The sequence below is a fragment of the Aphelocoma coerulescens genome, chromosome 9 (assembly GCF_041296385.1).
Source record: "Aphelocoma coerulescens isolate FSJ_1873_10779 chromosome 9, UR_Acoe_1.0, whole genome shotgun sequence".
In the NCBI taxonomy this organism is placed as follows: domain Eukaryota; kingdom Metazoa; phylum Chordata; class Aves; order Passeriformes; family Corvidae; genus Aphelocoma; species Aphelocoma coerulescens.
The window spans coordinates 22,676,978-22,698,507 of NC_091023.1; the positions used below are offsets into that span (position 1 = coordinate 22,676,978).

Below are 21,530 nucleotides of genomic sequence, written 5' to 3' on the forward strand. Positions count from 1 at the left end.
GGATCCCTGAGTCTGTCCCCTGCAACCGGGGAAAGGTTATTGCAGCAGGGAACCTCTGAGATCTGTGATTTTAACTTTCTGTGACTGTTTTGCTCTCCAGGTTTTTGTCCCACGTCAGTTCTTACACGGAAACCCCTGTTGTGGCTTGTATCGTGTCCGGGTTCCTTGCAGCTCTGCTGTCCTTGCTGGTCAGCCTGCGGGACCTGATCGAAATGATGTCCATTGGCACCCTGCTTGCCTACACCCTGGTGTCCGTCTGCGTCCTGCTCCTCCGGTACCAGCCCGAGAGCGACATCGACGGCTTCGTCAAATTCCTCTCTGAGGAGCACACCAAGAAGAAGGAGGGCATCCTGGCTGACTGTGAGAAGGAAGCTTGCTCCCCTGGCAGCGAAGGAGAGGAGTTCTCTGGCCCACCGACCAACACTTGTGGGGCAAAAAATCTGCCGTCGCTAGGAGATAACGAGATGTTAATTGGGAAATCCGATAAATCCGCCTACAACGTGAATCACCCCAATTACGGCACTGTCGACATGACCTCGGGGATAGAGGCAGATGAGTCTGAGAACATCTATCTCATCAAGCTGAAGAAGCTGATCGGCCCTCGATACTACACGATGCGGATCCACCTCGGGCTGCCGGGTAAAATGGATCGTCCGACGGTGGCCACCGGCCACACGGTCACCACCTGCGTGCTCCTGCTCTTCGTCCTGATGTTCATCTTCTGCTCCTTCATCATTTTTGGGTCAGACTACATCTCCGAGCAGAGCTGGTGGGCTGTCCTCCTGGTCGTGCTGATGATCCTGCTCATCGCCGTGCTGGTGTTTGTGATCTTGCAGCAGCCGGAAAATCCCAAGAAGCTGCCCTACATGGCCCCGTGTCTGCCCTTCGTCCCTGCCTTCGCCATGCTGGTGAATATTTATCTCATGCTGAAGCTCTCCACAGTCACGTGGATCCGATTTGCCGTCTGGTGTTTTGTGGGTGAGTCCCAGGTTAATTTATTTTAATTTTTTAACTGACACTCTTTTGCAAGGGTGTTAATAATAACAACTTCCCTAATTAGAGTGCACAGGCTGATGCCTGGGATGTACCCAGTCCTTCTCATCTGCCCCTTGTCATCCTGAAGTTCTTAGAAATCTCATTTTATCCAGCCCCCGAACCACAACTAAATGGAAAATTACACCTCCAGAAAACATCAGTTTCATGGAAGAGAACGACTCCATGCAAAGGTGACTATTTTGATGGCTTTTTTGATGCAAAGTAGGCGGGTTCTGGAAATTGCCTTGCAGGCAGGTTTCGTACAGACATCAGCCTGATTTCTTGCTATGTCACCCACTTGAGCTCTGCAGCAGCCCACACCACTATTTCAGCACTGCTTTTCCAAAGCCCAGATCTGCCCAATCCCAAAAGCCCTGGGAAAGTCAGATCTGTAGACTGTATTTCCTTTTAGCCCAAGTTCTTAACTTTGGGGTAGGGGCATCTTAGGACTCACAGACTCTGTTGTGGACCCTTTTTTTTCCAAATTTAGGCTTTCTGACGCATAACCAGAAGTCCAGCATATCCACAGTGCCTTACATTGCAACCCACTTACTCCACAAACGAAAGAGAAATAGAGCAGCTCTCATAGCTCCTCCAAACCAAGTCATGGGGCAAGAGCTGCCACCTGCATTTTTGGGCTGGAGAAGACATACTCAGTGCTTTTTTGGCCCTTGAGGGCAATACATGAAGCTGCAAATCCAGGGAAAGCTCTTCCACCTGGGAGAAAAGATGACTGCAAAGCATCAGTTTAATCTGCTGTGATTAAGCACTTTCCCCTGTGGATACAACGAATACCTCTTGAGCTGCCAGCAATGACAGTGGGTCAATTTAGCCACTGCATTAGGCGTGCTGAGCTCCACCAGCCCATCCATGGCTGTTGGGGGTGGGACATCCTACTGGTTTTTGTGGCAGAGATGTGTGGTCCTGATTTAACCTCACATCAGTCGCCCATGGCTAGTCCATGGCGTGTGGAGTCTGGATTTCTCTGTGCACGTGTCTGGGGTAGGTTAATCCCATGATCCACTGGAAATTAGATTTTTGGATACATTTGCTGCCAGGGAAAGCTTTTGTGCAGGAAGGTGAGATCAGGTAGAGCTAGCAGGGCTGGTGGGTAGCTGGAGTCCAACTTTCTCCCTCTTGCCCACCCCAGGTCTGCTCATCTACTTTGGCTATGGGATGTGGAACAGCACTCTGGAGATCAGCGCCCGGGAGGAGGCCCTGCACCAGAGCACCTACCAGCGCTACGACGTGGACGTCGACCCCTTCTCCGTGGACGACGGCTTCTCCTTCGCCCCCGAGGGCGAGAGCTACCCGGCCTGGGGTCCCTCTGAGGACAAGGGCTTCTCGTACCAGCAAATGGCGGGGGCCAAGGAAAGCCATCGGACAAGTAGCAGGTCGAAAAGCAAAGGCCGGCACAAACCGCCATCGGATGCTCTGATCGCCAACGACGAGTTGGACTACTCACCCGAGTAGCGGGACAGGCAGCAGGGCACCGTGCCGCCCAGGCAATGAGGAAGGGTCCCCGTGGCTCCCCTGTCCTGCCCCACCCTCCCCAGGTCCTCCTCCACCACCCTGCTCACCTCCGGTCCTCAGGACACCCTCTGCGATTGCCGTTGACCCCGAACCAAAACCACCCATGGCCCGTCCCCGCTCCACCAGTTGGGTCTCACTCTGGTGAATGCTGGCTGATCCCCCAGCACCAGCTGATCTCCCAGCACCAGCTGCACCAGTGGAGGCACTGGAGTGGGAGATGTGCCAAACCAGGAGGGTGTTGAGAGGTGGAAGGAGCCGCAGGAGGAGACAAGTCAAATTGTCCCTGGGGAATGTCCACCCGATGGCCTCAGCGGTGGGATGCCACTCTAACATTTTTGGCACTTTCTTGGCATGTGGTTTTTTTTCCCTTTGAACCACCTAGAAGCGATAGCTGAGCCAGAGGCACAGACGGGCGGGTACGTACAGAGTGGAGATGGACACACTCTCCCCAGGGAGTAGCTCAGAGGCGCATACTTGGTTCCATCACAGTGTTTCCATGGCCCGTTCTGGCTCAGTGCACACAGCAGTGCTTCCCCCATCCCAAGTCCAAGTCCATCCCCACATCCCAAACCCAAATACTGTGATTCAAAATTAGTCCATGTCTCAGTCCAGCCTTTAAGTCCCAGCACGGCCCAACACCCCAAATCTGCGTCTGGGAGCCTGATCCCATTTCTGGTCATAGTGAGGGCTGTGACCCGCCCTTGGCTCAACCCTGCTTGTATGAATGGTCAACAAGGACCACACACTCTTCCTCTGAGCACCGCCAGTCTGAGGTTGGGCGCTGCTTCCACCACTTTGTGTCTTTTACAAAAATGACTGTCCTGTCATTCCCTCACCATACTGGGCACCTTCCAGTGCTCACTCTGCCCTCAGTGCTCCAGACACCCATCCATGCCCTCACAAAACAGCAGCATCCGTGGGTCAGCCATGTCTTGGCAGGGCTGGGCCATGGGTAGCAAGCGGAGAGGACTTGATGGCTGAAATTTGTCTCCCTTCTGCTGTCTGCACCTTGTACAATATTCTCTGGTTTTGACCTTGGCTTGGTGGGTGCTGTATGAAAAACACTGAAATGCTGCTCATTCCTTAAGTGTCCATATTTCAGTCTGAAATCAAACAGAGCTGGTGGCTCGCAGGGCAGGGGTGGTCAGCAGGTAGATGTTAAACCCCCTGAGCATGGCCACAGCCCCCAGAAGTGCCATCAGACTCCCTGCTGCCAGTGTCCCCACAGAACCGTCAGTCAGCAGTGGGGGGGGTTGGTCAGTGATTAGCAGCAGGTGCAGTTGGGGAGCCCAGCATGCTTAGTGTAAAACACTGTGGTGGAGGAATGTCTTTTTGAATAAATAGAAACCAAAACCTGTATCAGACAGCACCTCCCATCCTCCCCCAGCTGCTAAAGGCTGCAGATGTATCCATCCCAGGGGCTCCAGTGCAGCCCAGACCAACCCTAGTACCACAGGCTGCTGCTGGCATCACAGGAGACAATTAACATCAGCAGAGGCAGGATTTCCGATATGGAAATATCCTTGTGGATACCAAGAACCATTAACCATTTGGTTCACTGGATGAAGCAGGGGCCTCCAAAACACCTGGCACCCTCTTAGGACAAGCAGGTGCAAAGGGTGCCTGGACCTGTGCCCGTCCCCTTCACTCCTGGGACTCAAGGGCTTGATGGAGATGCTCTGCCTGGGGCTGCAAAAGTTTCCCTGCAGCTCCTGTCCCAAACAGTGACAAACTACAGTCCTTTTCTCTGTGGAGAAGAGCATCCAGTTCTGCAGATCTTAACTTGGATTGCTCTGGGCAAGCAAAGGGAAGTTTGGCCTCTGCGGCAGCTTCAGTGTGGGAGTGAGGATTTGGCTAAAGGACCTGTAAGATTTGCTCTGGCATCGACTCCTGCTGTCCACCCTTACCATGCTTCTACAGCAGAAATCCTGAGTGTGTCCCACCAAAAAGCTGTTGCCACGTGCACCGCTCACGGGCCAGCTCGGGAAACCTCCGTGGCGGCGCTGAGCTCCTCTCGCGACGGTCACCGCTCACCCACGCTTGGCTGCTCTCCTCCTCGATGCCTTAGAAGTACCCAAGAGAGATGGCACCTCGCAGGTCTGGCTTTGTGTTTTCAGGGAGAAAGATTGATGTTATTTTCCTACCAGCTCTTGTACTATACCATATCCAAGGTAGTCGTTTTCGTCCTGCTTCCGCACGGTTTTTGGGCATCTGCTGAGCCACAGACTCATGCCCAAGTACCCTGTTGAGTTGAAGCCCGTTCTTCTTGCAGCCTTAATCTCTTGCTACGGGGCAGTTACCAGTACCAGTGTCTGTCGTCACGTCCGCTCTAGTTACGCCGTATAATTTGACAAGGGCTTGACCCCTTGCTTTTGGTGTCTGTAGGAACCTCTCCGTTGGATCTGAGCAGCCTTTTGGCTGCCCCCATTCCCTTTCATCCATTCTCCTTCCCCTCCCAGGGAATTGCTGGGGCAAGACGGCTGTGCCACATCCTGGGACCACCAGGGAACAGCATTTGGTGCCACGGCACTGCCTGAGGTGGATGGGCTGCCGTCAGCCCTCGCTGTGCTGGGGGTGGGAGCTGTACTCTCCTCCTGAGCCCACCACGTCCCACACAACAGAGGTGTTGAAGGGGAAGATGGCCAAGCCACAGGCTGGGTCTTGCCTGGGTGTGCCTGTGGCTAAGGGCTGGTTTACAGGATCCCTGCTCCCTGTTCCAGGCGGCAGTTCCTGGGAGATGTGCATGTTCAGCCTCTGGGAACTCACGTGCTGTCTCTTGCAGCAGCATTGGGCTCTTCAGTGGGCACAAGCAAAGGCTGCAAAGGCAAAATGTCCAGGTGTGTCCATCGCCTCTGGGCACTGCTGGTCAGGGTTTGAGAAGAGGTGCAAGTGTTTGTTTTGCTGTAACCCCAAATCCAGCCTGAACCATCAGGAAGACACGGCAGAGCGGTACCATCCTGCTCCCACCCCTGGTGAGAGGCACAAAGCCCCTCCATGCCTGCCTGCCCTCCATGTGGCACATGCCCTGAGAGGCCAAGTGCATGGCACAGATGGAGCATAAATACCTCAAACCTTCCAGGCCGACTCCGTAAGGTCTCAGCCCCTCCACGAATTCACTCCACGTGGTCACGACCCCTCGGTCCAAGGCCCAGCACTCCGGCATCCTCCACATGGCAGCAAAATCACACCCCAACAACAAGGGATGTTGTAAATCCAGCTTGTAAATGACCTCCACTTCGTTTTGTTCAGTCTTTCTGATGTATATCTTGCTTTTTTTTTGCAGGTGGTACTTTCTGGTGTAACAATTCTCTGCAGTTCTGGTATGAAGTTGGTGTATTTGTTAAAAGCAGTTTGTTCTATCCAGTTTTTTTTTTGTGGTTTCCAGAAGCCCATTGGTGCATTGTACAATGGGATCTTGTAGTGTGTCATGAGAAAGAAAAAAAAAATATGCAGATATGTTATGGAGTGATTTTTATTTTCCAATGACTGTGTTGTTGACAACTATACATATAATACGTATATATAATCAAGATACGAAGAAAAAAAAATCTAAATTTACCAAAATCTGTATATTTTAATAAACGCATAAAGCTTTATTGTGTGCCTTTACATTTAAAAATCAAAGAAGAGCTGAGGGATTTGTAAAGAAAGCCAGAGACAAATGTGTCTTAGTATTTGTTCCCATAGTAATGTAAATCTTTTAAATGAAAGACTAAACCAAAAAATAATACTAATAAAAAACTCCCTTTTAAATTTTTTAAGCCAATCAGTACCTGAAGGTCTGATTTTTTTCAGTGCTAAATTGAAGCTAGAGATTAACAAAATCTTGCTTTAAGTGCTTCAAAAATTCCATTTTAGAAGATCCGTTTCAGTGAGCCTACTTTGTTATTTACTTGCAGTGTTGTGAGAGAAAATGGTTATCCATTTACACAATAAAAATAACCAAAAAACCACCAAAAACAAAAAAAAAAAAAAGAAAGAAAAGACCTAAAACCAATGAGCACAGGTTGACTATTGCAGTGCAAAGGCCTGGGGTGCCCCAGTGTCTTCCCATCCACTGGCACTCACCTTTCCTTGGGGGAACTGAGGTGTCACAGCACTGTCCCCTCCCTGCATGGGCAGCGGGGCTGTGGAGAGGCAGACACAGCTGCCTGTCCCCTTTGGGGTGCTCAGGGCCTCCAGCATGCCCCCAAGGAGGGGCTGTCCCTGTTATTTGGGGGGTGGGAAGCCTGCCAGGTGCTCTCCCCATCATGGGGATGGGATCAGCAGCTCCAGCTGGTCCTGGTGCAGCTGGGGAGAGCTCTGCTGGGCAACAGGGACCATCACCTCCACACCGGGGTGACCACCACAGCTCACAGCTACCACTCCACACTTGGTGTTGGGAATGGTGTGGAGCAGTTTTTCAATTCAGGACAATTATATTTGATCCTATTTTGAGCCTTTGGATCAGCAAATGGGCACTAAAAGCCTTCATGAGCCAACAGTGCTGTGGCCAATCCAGACCATGAAAGCCCCACAGGGAAGCAGGGTGTTTTGGGAGGACACAAAGCAGGTGTTTCAGCTTTGATCCTTTAAAAATTAGAAGAGTTTAATGTTCTATGTGCTTCCTCTGAATACTTCCCCTCTGTGGTGCTAGCACTAATACCCCATCGTATTCTTGGCCCCATCTACTCACACCCCACAGCTGCAGATGTACATTTCCCCTGCAGCTGCTGTGGGGTTGTTTTGTTTTGTTTGGTTTTTAATTCTCTTCCCTGAAATAAAACTTTTTCCTGCCTCTGAGCCGCTCTCCCAGGGCCTTTTAAGGGTTGGATTTGGGGTCGGATGCTGGTAACCTGTGACTATGAGCAGAGCACGCAGAGCCCCAGCACCATCCCCTGCCAAGGGTCCCCAGCACCACGTGCATGAGGATCACGGAACGGGTGAGACTGGAAGGGACAAGGTGCATCGCAAGGGTGTGGGCAGCAGAAAAATCCCCTAAGCGCTGCCTGGCAGGGCTCCTTCCCAATCAGGTCACGCACCTCCCGCGGCACCAAAACCCTCCCCTGAGCATCCGACGCCGGTGTTCCTGTGCTTTTCCCTCCCAGTTTGCTCCAGGGCTGCTTGCAGGGCAGCATTGCGGCGCATTTCTGCTCCGAGGGGTCCCACGCCGCAGTCGGTGCCGGGGTTAAGCGAGTAAATCCGCGGGCACAATCCACAATCCCCGGGCAGCCTGCACAAGCTGGCACGTCTGTGCCCCCCTCCGCCCGGGGCAGCCGCACATCAATGGCAGCACTGAGAGCGTCCTGCGGCGCGTACAACAACAGCCTGTGCCCTGCCTGTGATGTCATGGGCACAAGTGTCCTGCCACCGCCCGCCCTGGGGACAGTGCACTGCGATGTGCAGCTCACACAACAGAGCCGCCTTCAAGGCTGCTCGCTGTGATGAGCAGCAGATGCTCGGGCTGCTGCCCATCCCTGGGCCAGGCAGGCAAAGCGTCCTTGTGGAGCACAGCCAGCCTCCCTCTGGCTCCTTTGAAATGCTCCAGCTTCCCACGTGGACGAGGGGAGAGGTGGGAGCTGCAGCATCCTTGCCTATGGCTGTGTCACTCAGTTTGGTTTCTCCAGCTGAAGCAGACCGAGGACAGTCCCGAATGCACGAAGTTTGACTGACATTCTTGTTTTCCCACTCTTCTTCACCCCCAAAAACTTGGTTGCTCAGACCCTTCTCCTCCTCCTGCCTTTCCACTGGGGCTCTCCCCTCGCCCACGTCTGAACAGCAGCTATTCCTCTTTTCCTTCTCTTGGCTTACACAAATTGTTTGAACTGAGTTAACATCTCTGGGAACAGATGGGATTTTGTATCAGTGTAATTAAATTGCTACAGCCTCTGGTAAGGACAGAGTTAGATCTTGATCTTACAGAGTTTTAATCAGAGCAATGACCCCAGATCAGGCTCCTACTTCAGTTGAGAGCACTTGCAGCAACTCGAGGTCTCAACTTCACAGTGCTCAGGGTCATCTCCACCACTTCAGGGGCTTTCTATTTCTTCCCAATGTAAAGAATCCCACAAGTGGCTACCATAGGTACAAGCAGCTAGTGGGAACATTGAAAGGATAAGACAATGGACAGCCCCATGCAGGAAGATTAGTCATGGTTTAAATATTCTTCATTTAATGCCACAGCAGAGCAGAATTTTTCATCCTGAACTGCTATTAAAAAAAAAATCTTCAAAATCATTGGCAAACCCCTGTCATGGGAAAACTGGCTATGGAAACACACAGGAAGGAAGGAAAAAAAATAAGTCGGAGGTTGCAGGTACTCTGTTATTTATTGTACAGTATTTCACTGAAAGTACAAAGGCATCATCAGTACTCACCAGAATTGTAACAGGTACATTATACTGCATGTTAAAATGTGCTGCTTTAACGAGGCAAGATGGAACACAAACTTAGAGGAAGAAAGAAAGGCGTTTAAAAAAATGTAAAAATACATTTTTTAGTAAATGATCTGTACAAAAGAAAAACAAAAAGAAACTAAACCAGAGGGCAGGGATTAGAGCCCCCAAAGTCATTTATAACTATTTAAAAAGGCACTGTTATCTACCATGTCATTAGGACCTTTGGGTTCGGTTTCCTTCATACTGATGACTGTGGGGGTGAGGGAAATACTGTTACTAAAATGATCAGACTCATACAAAAGTATTTACAGAGAAAGGCAGAAAAATCCCCTCCTCTTGTTCCAAAAGAGAAACATTTGCCTGGTGGGAGAGGACAGCCTTCCTCCCTATCTTCCCTCCCCAGCCATGCCAGAGCCGTGACCTTGAGCAGGGGAAGCCAAACAGTGAGGAGCGGGGAGAAGCTGTCAGAGTCCTCCTAACAGTGGGAAAGTGTCTCTCATTTCTGTTTTATTGCTTTAAACTCTCCTATAATCAGGGGAGCTAGAAGATAAATCCCTATAACCCGCACAACAACCCCAAACCATCCTGGCTGCAAGAAGATGGGTCAGGCGGTCGGGACAAAACGGGGAGGACCAAGAGGTAGGGCTGGCTGGAGCTGTCTTTCTAGAGAAAAGGGGAGGAAGAGACGGGGAGAATAATGCTTCAAACTACCAGACATTTGTGCTGCTTTTCTAAATCTCCCCCTGGGAGCCTGACAGCCGCGCGTGTCAGCAGAAGCAAACCCAGGGCACACGGACCCACCAGCCAAAGCATCCGACGGCAGCCGTGGGGCGTCCCCGGGGCGTCTACACGTGAGCGCTCTTGGCGTGGGTGGGCGAGCTGGATCCCGAGCCGTAGTAGAAGCGGTTCTCGCCGAAGGTCTGCGCGTCTCCCGAGCAGCACACGATGACACAGCCGCCGAAGAGGCATAGGGCAGAGCCGATCCAGCCCGTGTACAGCGAGTAGCCAAAGCTCATGATGGTGGTCTCGCGGTGGGCGCACACCGGGAACCAGATCGTGGCCACCACGCCACACATGGCTGCGGACAGAGGGGAAGGACAGCGTTAGGGTTGCGAACTGGAGGGGACTCCAGAGTGTCACCCTGCCACGGGACACACAGCACGCAGCTGGGGACAGAGAGGAAACCCATCCCTCCTCCCTTCCAGGCCCATGGTGGGACCCAGAAGCAGCGGCATCAGGGCTGGGTCCAAGAGATCTCCAAGCAGGAGGCAAGATGGGAGCCTCAGGAGTGAGAGATGGAGATAGAGCAGCCATCTCTCTCAGGCACCAACAAGAAGGAAAAACAACTGCTGCCTGACACTATTTGATATATTTATTAGAAGGGGAACAGATTTGTTCCCTAGAAATATCTTCTAAGAGGGAAAAATGAGAGGCATCCCTGAAACTGATGTTCTGGAGAGGTGAAGAAATAGGAATAGATTAGACATGAAGCAAGGCCATGAAAACCATATGGATCAGTGAGAGAATAAAATCTGTGGAGAAGTGTGAACTGGTTTAAATCCCTATTTCCACATGGACTCACGTGCTGTGTCCTCAGCCCATGTCAATCCTCATCATTGCAGTGTCTCTACTGAGTGGTCACATAAGCATCACCAAAATACCCCAGCACTCTAAGGAAGAGTAGGGTTTATTAAATACGAGCTGAAAATGAGCAGGGACAAAATAGGGGGCAGTTAGGCATTGCTGGAGTTTTTTTATGGAAAAGGAAATGCCTCACAACTCCGGAAAACAGATTCCACTTCCCTGTGGAAAGTTTCTATCAAGCGATGGGGACAAACCCAGCAAGGCTCTCCAGACATTTACTGAATTGAATAAAAATGGGACCTGAAGAGTCTGCAGAAGCAAAACCAGGATCCTATCTAGAGGCTACAGCGGGTCAAAAAATGACTGCAGGCTTCACATTTTACTTGAAATTCCATAGGGGTTTTTTCCACAAAAAGCAGGAAGGCAGCTGCACTGGTGCTGTGAGGGGACATGTGAGGGAGACACTCCCCACAGAGTCCCCACATGCACCGAGGGCAACGGGAGTTGATGGTGTTAATCACCTCCCAGGAGCAGGTCCTAAAACAATACTCCTTGATGGCCTGTACATCTGAGAAGAATTAATCTGTCAATATTTACTTGCCTCTGGGACAAGCTGTGCAGGACTCCATCCTTGTGGCTATCAGAGAATCAGAGCAAAACAATAATAGGACCGTGGCAGCGTTACAGATTTCCACCGACCGTGTTAAAAGGTATCTGGAGGCAGTGTCAGAAAGTTAAGGTTGCAAGAGGGAAAAAGAAAGGGGTGAGATTAAAAATAAAATTGTTTAGTTAAAGCAGAGAACAAACTGTAGCTCCTGGCCGGTACAGCAAAAAACCCATCCCAAAAGCTGCAGTTATTGTGAGAGAAAATATTTTCTTATGGAAAAGAGAAGAACATTTGAAGGATGCTTATAAAGCCAGAAATAATTTTGGGCCTCCTCAAAGGAAGGGCCCCGCAGCTTTGGAAGGAATTTTGGAGAAGGCAGAGAGGGGAGAAGAGCATTTCTCCTGCGTGTGGAGTGGTCCTGCAAAGAGCTCGTGAACCTCCAATGCTTTAAAACAAAAATGTATCAGTTGGGAATCCACAAAGCATTCTAATGGGCTCTGGGAACAAAGCTGCTTTGTTGTCCGAAAAAACACAATCATCTTTTCTTTCTCTGTCAGCAGTAAATATATATATTTTTGTCTATAGACTGTAAGAGCCTTATCTCTCCAGACCCTCCCCCACAAGACAGGACCGAAGCAAACACTTGCACTGGGGTGAGAAGAGCTCTCAGGGATGCTCACACAATGGCATCTCTTGTGCATGTGGCTCCACTACATGTAAAACCACCTTATTTTAATGCTGACAATACCAGAAAGCTGTGAAACACAAGCCAAGGGCTTTGCATGGGTTCACTTGACCTCTCTGTCCTCAGAGGCCACCAGCTGCCGTCAGTCACCAGTGACCCCGCTGCTGAGCAAGAGGAATGCCCTGCAACAGGACTGGGTTTCATCGCTCTGCATAGATTAGGTTGGGCTGTAAATCCTCTGAGGGGATGGGAAAAGGACAGTCAGCAATTGCAATATCTCTCCATGGGCTCAAATTTTGTTCTGGTTGTACTACAGGGAAAGGCTGAAAAAAAAAGATGATTTGCCAAGAAACCCAAAGAGATTGGAAAAGGAGTTTTAGGGCAAGTTTCAAGTTCTAAAATGGCTGCCTACATGGAAAAGGAGTGTGGATAGAAGTTACTATCCCTTCTCTTGTGCTAATGTCAAGAGACCCTTTGCCTCTCTCTAAACAAGAAATCTTTAGACAGTAGAACTGCTGTAGCCAATACAGTCTAGCAGAAAAATAAAAGAAGATCTGCAAAGAGAAGGAATATTTTCTATTAGAGCAACCGAGTCAGTTGGAAAAACAGGCCTGCTTTGGAGCACACATGTATGGAAATCCTGCCTGCCTTTTGCAGCTGGAGTAGGCAATCTCGTAAAAGCCACTGTCTCTACCTAAAAAATCATCTCAGCACTGCGTGGCGTGGATGTCCTTGCTCAATCAGATTGCTGTGAACCCACAGGGATACATCCCAGCTCACAGTGTTTCCAAGTCCTTTTTAACTGTGGATTTGCAGAAGCTCAGTCTGCTGAGCTGAAACTCTTAATACTCAACATTAGAGATATATTTGAGTCAGATGGACGTGCACAGAGACAAGAAGCACAGAAGGTTCTTGGGGAGCTGGGGGAGAGGGAACAGGATTACTCTAACTCAAGGGACAGTGTGTCCCTGCCAAATTCCTTAACAGTAAGTTAAAGGCTTTCTGCAGAAGAAAGAATACTTATATTTCACATCTAAATTTAACTATTCCGACTTGCTGACTCAAAGTCACATGGATTTCTCTTTCAAAGCATTTAGTCGAAAAAAATAGATACCATTTCTTTCTTCTATATTCAAAACAATCCTTTTATCTTGATGTCTGTGGTTTACAAGTAAATCTCATGCAGTCTTCAGAAAAACTCATTAACATCCTTTAGTTAGTACACAATGGGTTATTTTGTAGTAGCAATTTCCACTAACATATTTAATCTATTTTCCAGTGTCTGAGTCCCTCTCCTCCATTGGGAAAATGCCCCCTTGGTTACCAGCAAGGGGTCCTCTAAATTGGTATCAACAACACAGGCTGGGCCAGGGTTTTTCCATCAACACCAATGTGTGAAATGTTTTCATACCAGCTCAGAGCAAACCTCTGCTGACGGTTGTTTTCGGCCATAAATCAATTCTCTCAGTCAGATAGGATCAAGCAAAGCTATAAACACATCAGCAGCAGGATAGCAGGGCGTGCACACAGGTTGCACTCCGGCAGCCTGTGATTATCAGTGGACAGAAAAATCAATGGAATATCTGAGCCCATTGTTTTCCTGGCAAGTTTTCAACTTTTTATGTATATAATTTTTTTTGGCTCTGTGCTGTGTTTCAATCCCTGTTTTCCCTTACAAAAAATGTCAGTGACAAACTGCCATCCCTTCCCCGAGCAGCAAGTGAAGCTTGCCATGGGGCCAGCTCCCCTGTTTGCATCCCCACTCTCTATTTCTGCTGCATTAGGGAGCGTTTTGGGGGTCATTTTCTTTTAACAAGAGCTCTGGGTGTTGCTCTCCCCTAAGAGGAAAAGTCTGGAGCCTGTGAGGTTGTGGAAACCATGAGTGAGAGTTCAGCGGCGGGAGGGTGAATAAAAACAGTCCAGGGCATGTTACTTGTAGAATATAATGGATTTTAAGTCAGTATTGTATCTTTCAGGACCTGATCCGTGCTTGTTAAATGGAATGGTGACACCTCATTTTGCAACTAACAGATCATTAATCAGCTTAAATAATGTCAAAGTCCTAAACCCTGTACATTATTCTTCTTCCAAAGGGACTGTCTTGCTGATCAGCCTGGAAAAAAATGGGCTTTGTAAAGGTAAATGTGGGTTGGTTTGCTCTTTCTTTTTTTATAAAAAGCAACTTAGGAGCAAAAGAAGCTTATTTATTCTTCATTTGTGATCTGACAAGAAAAGCATTATTGTAATTGTGACTAAAACATTGTGACCAGGCTGCTGATCCCAGCCCAGATCATTCAGGGCATCAGCGACACGAGTAAATCACTTCACCTGTAGGTGCTTCAGAGCTCACAGGGGTTAAAATCAGGAAGATTTGGTCCAAATCTGACCCAAAGAGCATTCGTCTGCCAATGCCTCCGTGATACAAATGTGAGAGATGTGATCTCTCACGTGTCCTTTCCTCACAGGATCTACCTACTGGGAAAACCATGTTCTGAGGCAGAGGGGAGCCTGGCTTATGGAGCACCACAAGTCTCCATCATCCCCTCACATCTGTTCTCCTCCCTGGTGTCCCACTGTAGAATGACTGGGATGGTGTAGTGGCACACCAGACCCCAAACCCTGGTGGGACACTGCAGCATAGAGGGTTTCACTTGTTCTGGTACAGCGGTACCCAACACTGTCACTGCAATTTGTCACGTGTGCTGGTCCTCTGGTCACCCTCTTGCCCTTTGGGATTTTTAGGGACAATCCTCCTGCCTCCACGTTGGCAGCCATGCAAGCAGGGCTGACCTGCAGCATGGTTCTCCTTGACTGGAACCAAAAACTTGTGGCTTTTGTGGCAAAGTGCAGCTCTGCTGGTCCTCCCTGTCCTGGGCAGGGCAAATCTATCAGAGCAGACTCCTCTGGCACTAGAACCTCATTCACAGGCAGAGACCCCCCCACTTTTTCTTTCGCTTTTCCAAGCCCAAATACGTGACTCAAGGTTCCGGGGCAGGGATGAAGGTCACATTCCAACACGACTGTTCGTGGTGGGGATATCCTAGGCAGGCCCTATAAAGCTGATGTTAGGATTTCCAGCTGTGCCCTTAAACTCCACAGGCACCAGTAGGGCCTCTTGGACTCAATCCCTTGGATTCGAGATGTATGGACTTGTACCAACCCCAAGGTGACGGAGGAGGGATCACTTGCACAGAAGGAGCATCCAGAGGACAGCCCTTCCGAGTGAGCAGCTATATTCAGTGCCCACTTGAACAAAAAGAAGAAGAAGAAGAAAGAAGACAGGCATGATGTCAGTGCTGGCCGCCAGTGAGCAGCAGAGCCACACAAAGAGGCCACTTTGCCTCTCCCCTCCTCCTCTGCCACAGACGGGTGAAAACAAGGCCCTGCAGGCTGTTGCTGAGATGACGAGGCCTCAAGAACATGCAGGTGTTGCATGGGGGACAATGAGCTCCACAGTCTGTGCTGCTCAAAACAATCTCCTCCACAAGCACCGAGGATGGGAAGAAATTCCCAGGGGAACTTGGATGCCGAGGGTGATGCTGGCCAGAGGGGGTTGGGAGGCACAGGGAACATGCCAGCCCTCTTCCCATGTCAGTGCCAGCCCTCTTCCCATGTCCATGCCACCTCTATGCTCCTTCCCCTACAGTTGCCACAGGACCAATCCCGCTCAGTAAGGGCTTTCCTTCCCACATGCCTCAACTTACTTTCCTTGGATGCCCAAGGAAAATTTGGAGGCTATCCATTCCCTGTAAGCAGCTTGGAAGTTCAGACCTTTTTCCAAAAATCACTCCCACAGGGAACCAGCACAATCAGTGCCTGTAGGCACTGCCCATGTGCAGTGGCCTTCCCTGAGAATCCATGCCCGAGGACTCCACAAGGCAGAGGGATTCACAGCCCTCCCTCTAACCCTGCTTCACTCCCTGCCTCCTGCCCTTGTCCTCCCACTCCTGTCCATGCCTTTTGTCCACCCACAGGCTGCAGCAATGCTGGAGAGCTCCGGGGCCAGCCCAGCCTGCACAAATCCTTCCAGGAGAACATGCTCAACCAGCCTGCACTGTCCTGGAGCAGGGGACGAGCTCCCGCCCTCCACACGTGGCAGGTGCCTTACCCAGGAGGATGATGAGGATCCCTCCCAGCTGGGACCGCCGGTACTTGGCTGCCCCAGGCTCGTGGCCCATCCGGATGCAGGGCAGGACTGTGATCAGCAGGAAGATGGCAGGAAGGCCCAGGACAGAGGCGGCGATCATCAGCGCTCGACATGCTTGGACATACCCTGTGGGCAAGGCAAGGGATGAGGAGTTTATTGTCTGCCACAAGAAAAGGAGATCTTGGGCAAAAGCTCCTGTTTGATTAGAACCCAAGACTTGCACGGAGTACGGGAAATGGGCTCATCCCTGTGTGAGAATTGAATCTTCACCAGGCACAAGGCAGTGAGGCTGCAGTGCAGTGGGGGGTGCATGAACACGGGGAGTGCAGTCTCACAGTTTTCCAACAAACAAGCAAGCAAACAGCACTGCCCAGAAAACAAAAGCTCTTCCCAGAGAGACACTGAGAAATCATGGAGCTGGAAAATATGGGAGGGGAAAGTAGGAGAAATGGACAGGAAGGAGTTTCCCTATATCTTTTCATAGCAAAAGTTTGATTAAAGAATTTTAAAAAGAATTTTAAGAAGAATTTAAAGTCTTCAAGATTAAATAACAGGAATTTGAAGTCTCAAAGACTCTCCCATCATTCAGAGGGCTGAATAGTTGAAGACCCACTACACACAGTGCAGGTCCATGGGAAGCTGCCAGCAGCTATCCCAAGGCAATGAGCACTGCTGGCCTGGGAGGAGGAGGAGGAGGAGGAGGAGGAGGGACACTCCTCACCCACAGCCCCATCCCAGCTGGAGCTCAGCCTGGCTGTGGGGTCTCAGAGGAGATCCGTGGCTTGAGCTGACCACTGGCACAGCCCTTCCTTAGGGAGAAGACTGTACCTTGCAGAGCTGCTTGAGCTGCCTAACCAAGGGCCACATTATTCCTCTGGGTCCCTAAGGACATCACAGGATCTCCTGGCACTTCATCAGCTCCCCTTCCTCTCCTACCTGTCCCTGTGAACAAGGCAACAGGAAATAGCAGGGACATGAGGATGTGGGGGTGCTGGGCAGGACCACGACATTTCTGCCACTCTAGGAGCGTCTATGTATCATAATATATGATTTTTAAAGTATTTATATACATTATGCATACCTAAATTTTATATATTTTGTATGTAATGTATATATACTGTACAAAAATTACATATAAATAAATTAAACCAGGTTGTTACTTGCATGCAAAAGAAAAAGGACAAATGTTAGATTTGCCCCAGTGCCTGGTGACCTCCCCCAGTTTTCAGGACAAACTCAGCACATAGAGAGTGCTGGCTCTCTGTCCCCTCTTAATAACAAAATGAAGCTGCCAGAGGCAGACATGGAATTTCATGATGCCTCAACCAACACCAGCAAAGAGGGTCCTCGAGCACATCCCACTGACACACAGGTACAACACCAGGAATGAGGATTTTACTGTTCCTGGAAATGCAGGCACTGTGTGTACTGAATATTTCCTTGATTTTTTCAAGAGGAATCTTAAAAACAATGTTACCTGAGGAGTTCAGGGCATAAAAGGAGACCCTAAACAAAGGAGATGGCTGTACCCAGTGTGGATTCTGTGCAATCAATCCCAAGTAAGTGAGAATGCAAACAAATTCATTTCAAAGACTTGACTCCGACAACAAAAGGCTCTAAATATATTTCAGCTACCGGGTACACCAGGATAAATTTCCCCCTCGTGCCAAGCTGTGGTTATCAAACAGGCTACAGGCAGAAACATCTTGGTTTGTGACTTGCTTCTGCTCAAGGGAAGCTTTGCTCTCTGCTGCTGCAAGACCCATTCACTTATTTATTAAGTTGCATTCCCTACTGCTTCTTTGGGGCAAAACCTTCCTCTGTCTTCTCTGCTGGATCAGATTTAACCACAGTAGCAGTAAGGAAGGCAAACTTACTAAAATTAAGCTCACATAGAGAAAAGAAGAATGAGAGTCTCAACATTGCTTAGCAGTGTGTGACACAGACCACGCTCTGTAACAGAGAGAAATTCAGGAATAATATTTTTAACCTCTTGTAAAATTATTTTCACAACAATTTAAACCAATAAATAAGGAAACATGAAAGAAAATGTCAAGGAATGGTAATTTCTGCCCTGTCAGCTTTGAGAGGGGCACCTCTGACATCGTAGAGGAGTTGCAATCTAAAACACAGCAGAATGAAGTGCTACAGAGTGAGCAGTGATTGAAACAGGCAAGATCACTAACTAAACTTACAGGGAGCAGATCTCACAAGACTTTGGCAGGTTTAATCAGCTCAAAAGATGTGTTAATGCTGATTAAACACCTTGCTTAATTTTTGCTTTACAGTAAGCTAGATGAAAGTTACTACATCATTAAAAAAATATCAAGCTAAATGTAGTTAGATCTGTTTGCTGTGTAAAAGTTCTGTCTTGCCTCAGAACCTGTGGCAAGCACAAGACCATCAAGACTAATGATCTTCTGAAACATTAAAAGCCATAGCAGCATTAATAATAAATACTGAAAGATTCATTATGCTCCAAATCACTTTAAGGAATCAAACCTTAACATTTGTAATAGTTCACCATCCCCTTAAAATGCTCCATTACACCTCAGTGTTCTCTGTGTGTTTTGCAGTGCAATCCAGAGCCAAGATGTGAAAGGAACAGTGAGCTTTTACTAAGAGCAGTGATTAAACATGAATGGGATTTTAGTAGCCACAGGAAACACAAGACCTGGGTACGATTAAAACCAGGTGTAAATCAATGAGAATCACGTCAAGAGCTATCATTCACCTTCTTTAGTGCATTTAATGGATCACCTCTTGTGCTGATGGAGCCGAAGGAGCTTCACCATCAACTCCTGTGGCAGCAGCACCTGCGCTGCTCAGGGCAGTGCTTCAGCCCTCACTCAGGGTGGGGAGGGGAGGATGGGACACACGTACCTGGCAGTATGAGGATGTCCACGAGGGGCTTGCAGTGATAGAGACCTGTTGCCATGACACAGTCTGCCCACAGCCCCTTGGATCCCAGCTCATCCATTTTCCTGCAGGTGGTAATGGTGTAGCCGCATGTCACCACCCAGTCGTTGGTGGCCGTGGCCACAACCACCCCGATCCACCCTACAAAACTGCAGACAAATCCAGCCAGGTGCAGGCAGGTGGCCACCATCTCTGTCCTTTAGTGGGGAGAGCTGGACAGGACAATGCCCACGGGCGATCAGCGGAGCCACTCGACGAGATCCCTGCTGCTGGAGCAGGAGGGATGGGGTTTGGCAGGACCAGGTCCCTGATCAGGCTCTGCTGCAAGCACTCGGCTGCCTCTGCCCAGCTCCGTCCCTGGGAGGGGTCAGAGCTGCCTCCAGCCCCATAAAGCATGGGAGGAGCAAGTGGGGAGCCCCAACTTCTGCCAGAGCATCCGGAGCGTCCGAGGGGAAGGCGGGTGTGGAGAGGAGGAGATGCACAATCACACCCAACCGTGCTTGGAAAACAAACCAGAGGGGTTTATTCAAATGCAAACAGCCTGACTATTCGAAATTTAGCATCGAGGGAGAAAAATTAAGGCAGTGTTTGTGAGCTGAACTGTAATAGTCACACTGGTACCCTCTCATGTAAAGGGAAGAAACGTGCTGGACAGAGTTACTCATGAGGTGGAATTGATCACCTCATCAAAGCCATCAGCACAGCTGCAGGAAAGGGACAGAATCAATCTTGGGTCTTTCCTGATGTTTCCAGTAATTGTAAGAATATGAAAGACCCATCACTGCATTCTCTGCTGTACCTGGGCTTTCAGAAATATTAACTTGCACTCACTGAGTCTTAAACACGTGTTTAACAGCACCTTAGTCCCATTTTTGAATGCTCAAATTAAAATGAGCAGCTTTTAACTCAGACTCTCAGTCTGAGTAAATTTGCTGTACGAATTTTAGTACATTTGGTAAAACAGGAGCAGCCCACTTCAAAGAGGTGGAGAAACTTCAGATCCTCCCGTTCTGCATCAGGAGAAACAGGCAGGCTATTTTCCTAACTTCGCTCTGTATTTTCCCAACACGTATGCGTGTTCTCGCGTGCCAGCACATCCCTGAGGATATTCCATCGCTCCTCCAGCGCTGCTGGTTTTGCGAAGGGAAGGTTTGGAATGAGGCGGATGCCACATGCCTGGAGAGACCACTAGTGGAGAGCTGTCTGCGCTGCACGGGCAGGGAAAAGGCACAAGAAAGTGACACAACAATGAATCTCATTCACTCCTAGAGCTGTCAGGGAGACAGAAATACTGGAAACTCCTCTCCGAGTTTAAAATGCCAGGAATTAAATATATCCCGCTCCTCATCCAAGGGATTTTTTCCCATTCTTTAACAAATAATGGGCAAAATACAAACAAGAGCATCCTAAGCTTTGTCACCTGCTCCTTAGATCCAAAATTCAAGGACATGAGGTCACAGTTTTCTGTCAAAGCTTCATCTGAACACTGGAGCACTACCAAAATAGTTGAAAATTCTTTTTAAAGAGAAGATTTTATAATAAATATAAATTTAATAGTTGTTTTCACATTTGTTTTATATTGTTGGTTACTCCTGGAGTTTTTCCTATACCTGGTTTATGGTATTTCTGTGAAGCCAAGCTGCCAGCTGGCCTTCCATGAAATTTCCTGACATCTTTTCACCTTCCTGCACAGCTTATCCTCCTACTGCACCCACCTCAGGTGGAGCATGCTGTTACTGACATCTAACCACCACTTTTATGTTGTCTAGGGTTCAATTCTAGATGGATTTAATCTTCCCCTAAAAAAAATATTCCTGCTTATTTATATTCAGGAGATAAACTTGTTATCTCTGGGGTGAAACTAGTGTTGTTGCACTTCTTGGACTGAGCAATGGCATTGGACAGATCACATGTCACCTTCTGAATTCAAAAGATGACGAATTTCATCCCAAAGCTGCAGTTTGGGATCATTTTACACAGTGATAGTGCATGCACATCCTAATGCACAATGTTGCACATCCTTCCATAATTCATTTTTTAATGTTTGGTTTCCTTAACCACAAAATCTTCATGTTATCTTTAACAAATGTTTTTATCAAGGAGTATGCAGGAGCAAGGAGTAAATCTGACGTTTTGGTAACCAGCACTATTCAAGAGAACTCGAGCTGGTGCCCACAGGGCACAGTGTGAATTATTTCATCAATGTCAAGAGAGACAGGAGACATTTACTACTTTGTCAGTGTTGTAAATCACACCACCAACAGTTAAGTGAATGTAAGTTGGTATGAGACAAGTGGACAATGATTTACATGATCAGTAAAATAAGGAATGACTTGCCAGCTATATGCCAAATAAGCTGATACATTTTGGGCAATAGTCTTAAAAGCTGCCTTTTAAAAAGTGAGTGCTACACAGGCATTTATTCCAGCAACAGTGTGAACTCCTTAAAAATCAATCTTTTTACCCTTCACTGTCAGAGTTTTTCCTTGATCCTCATTGTTCCCTCTGACAAAAGACAGGCATTGCAATTAGTCATAGCTACCCAAGCTATCAACAACCCCATGGCTTTCTCATCCACATGACTCACCTTGAACTTTTTCTTTACATTTTCAGCCTGTTGGTTTCTTCCCTGTTTGGAAATAC

At 48.7% G+C, this 21,530-nt stretch overlaps 2 protein-coding genes across 4 annotated transcripts in view; one reads left to right on the forward strand and one right to left on the reverse strand.

The window, feature by feature from the left end:
- Window positions 1–5,968, forward strand: part of SLC7A14 (solute carrier family 7 member 14) — a 30,743-nt gene extending 24,775 nt beyond the window's left edge. Inside the window, exons 7-9 of one of the 2 annotated variants that reach the window (XR_011152686.1) lie at window positions 101–978; window positions 2,186–4,665; window positions 5,852–5,968. Coding sequence is in view for 1 of the 2 variants with exons in the window: in XM_069024256.1 (XP_068880357.1) it covers window positions 101–978; window positions 2,186–2,508 (1,201 nt within the window). In the remaining variant the exon portion in view is untranslated. Of the gene's footprint in view, window positions 1–100; window positions 979–2,185 lie in introns of both variants that reach the window. The other variant, XM_069024256.1, reaches the window with a different exon arrangement.
- A 2,906-nt stretch (window positions 5,969–8,874) lies between these two features.
- CLDN11 (claudin 11) lies at window positions 8,875–19,177 on the reverse strand. 2 transcript variants are annotated; one of them, XM_069024399.1, is made up of 4 exons: window positions 18,471–18,547; window positions 16,797–16,910; window positions 15,930–16,094; window positions 8,875–10,023 (listed from the first exon to the last, which is right to left on the reverse strand). In XM_069024399.1, exons 3-4 carry the CDS (start codon window positions 16,066–16,068, stop codon window positions 9,791–9,793), a joined length of 372 nt encoding a protein of 123 aa, XP_068880500.1. In that variant the 5' UTR covers window positions 16,069–16,094; window positions 16,797–16,910; window positions 18,471–18,547; the 3' UTR covers window positions 8,875–9,790. The 2 variants fall into 2 exon arrangements, with proteins under 2 accessions (XP_068880500.1, XP_068880499.1); XM_069024398.1 differs by lacking the exons at window positions 16,797–16,910; window positions 18,471–18,547 and adding an exon at window positions 18,852–19,177.
- Window positions 19,178–21,530: the final 2,353 nt, after the last annotated feature.

What these genes read in the sequence shown, in the direction of transcription:
- CLDN11 (XM_069024398.1), bottom strand. Translation starts at nt 19,077, where the DNA reads ATGGTGGCCACCTGCCTGCACCTGGCTGGATTTGTCTGCAGTTTTGTA. An exon ending in GGACATCCTCATACTGCCAG is followed by an intron (nt 16,095 to 18,851) that starts GTACGTGTGTCC and finishes CCTTGCCCACAG; the next exon opens with GGTATGTCCAAGCATGTCGA. An exon ending in GATCCTCATCATCCTCCTGG is followed by an intron (nt 10,024 to 15,929) that starts GTAAGGCACCTG and finishes CTCTGTCCGCAG; the next exon opens with CCATGTGTGGCGTGGTGGCC.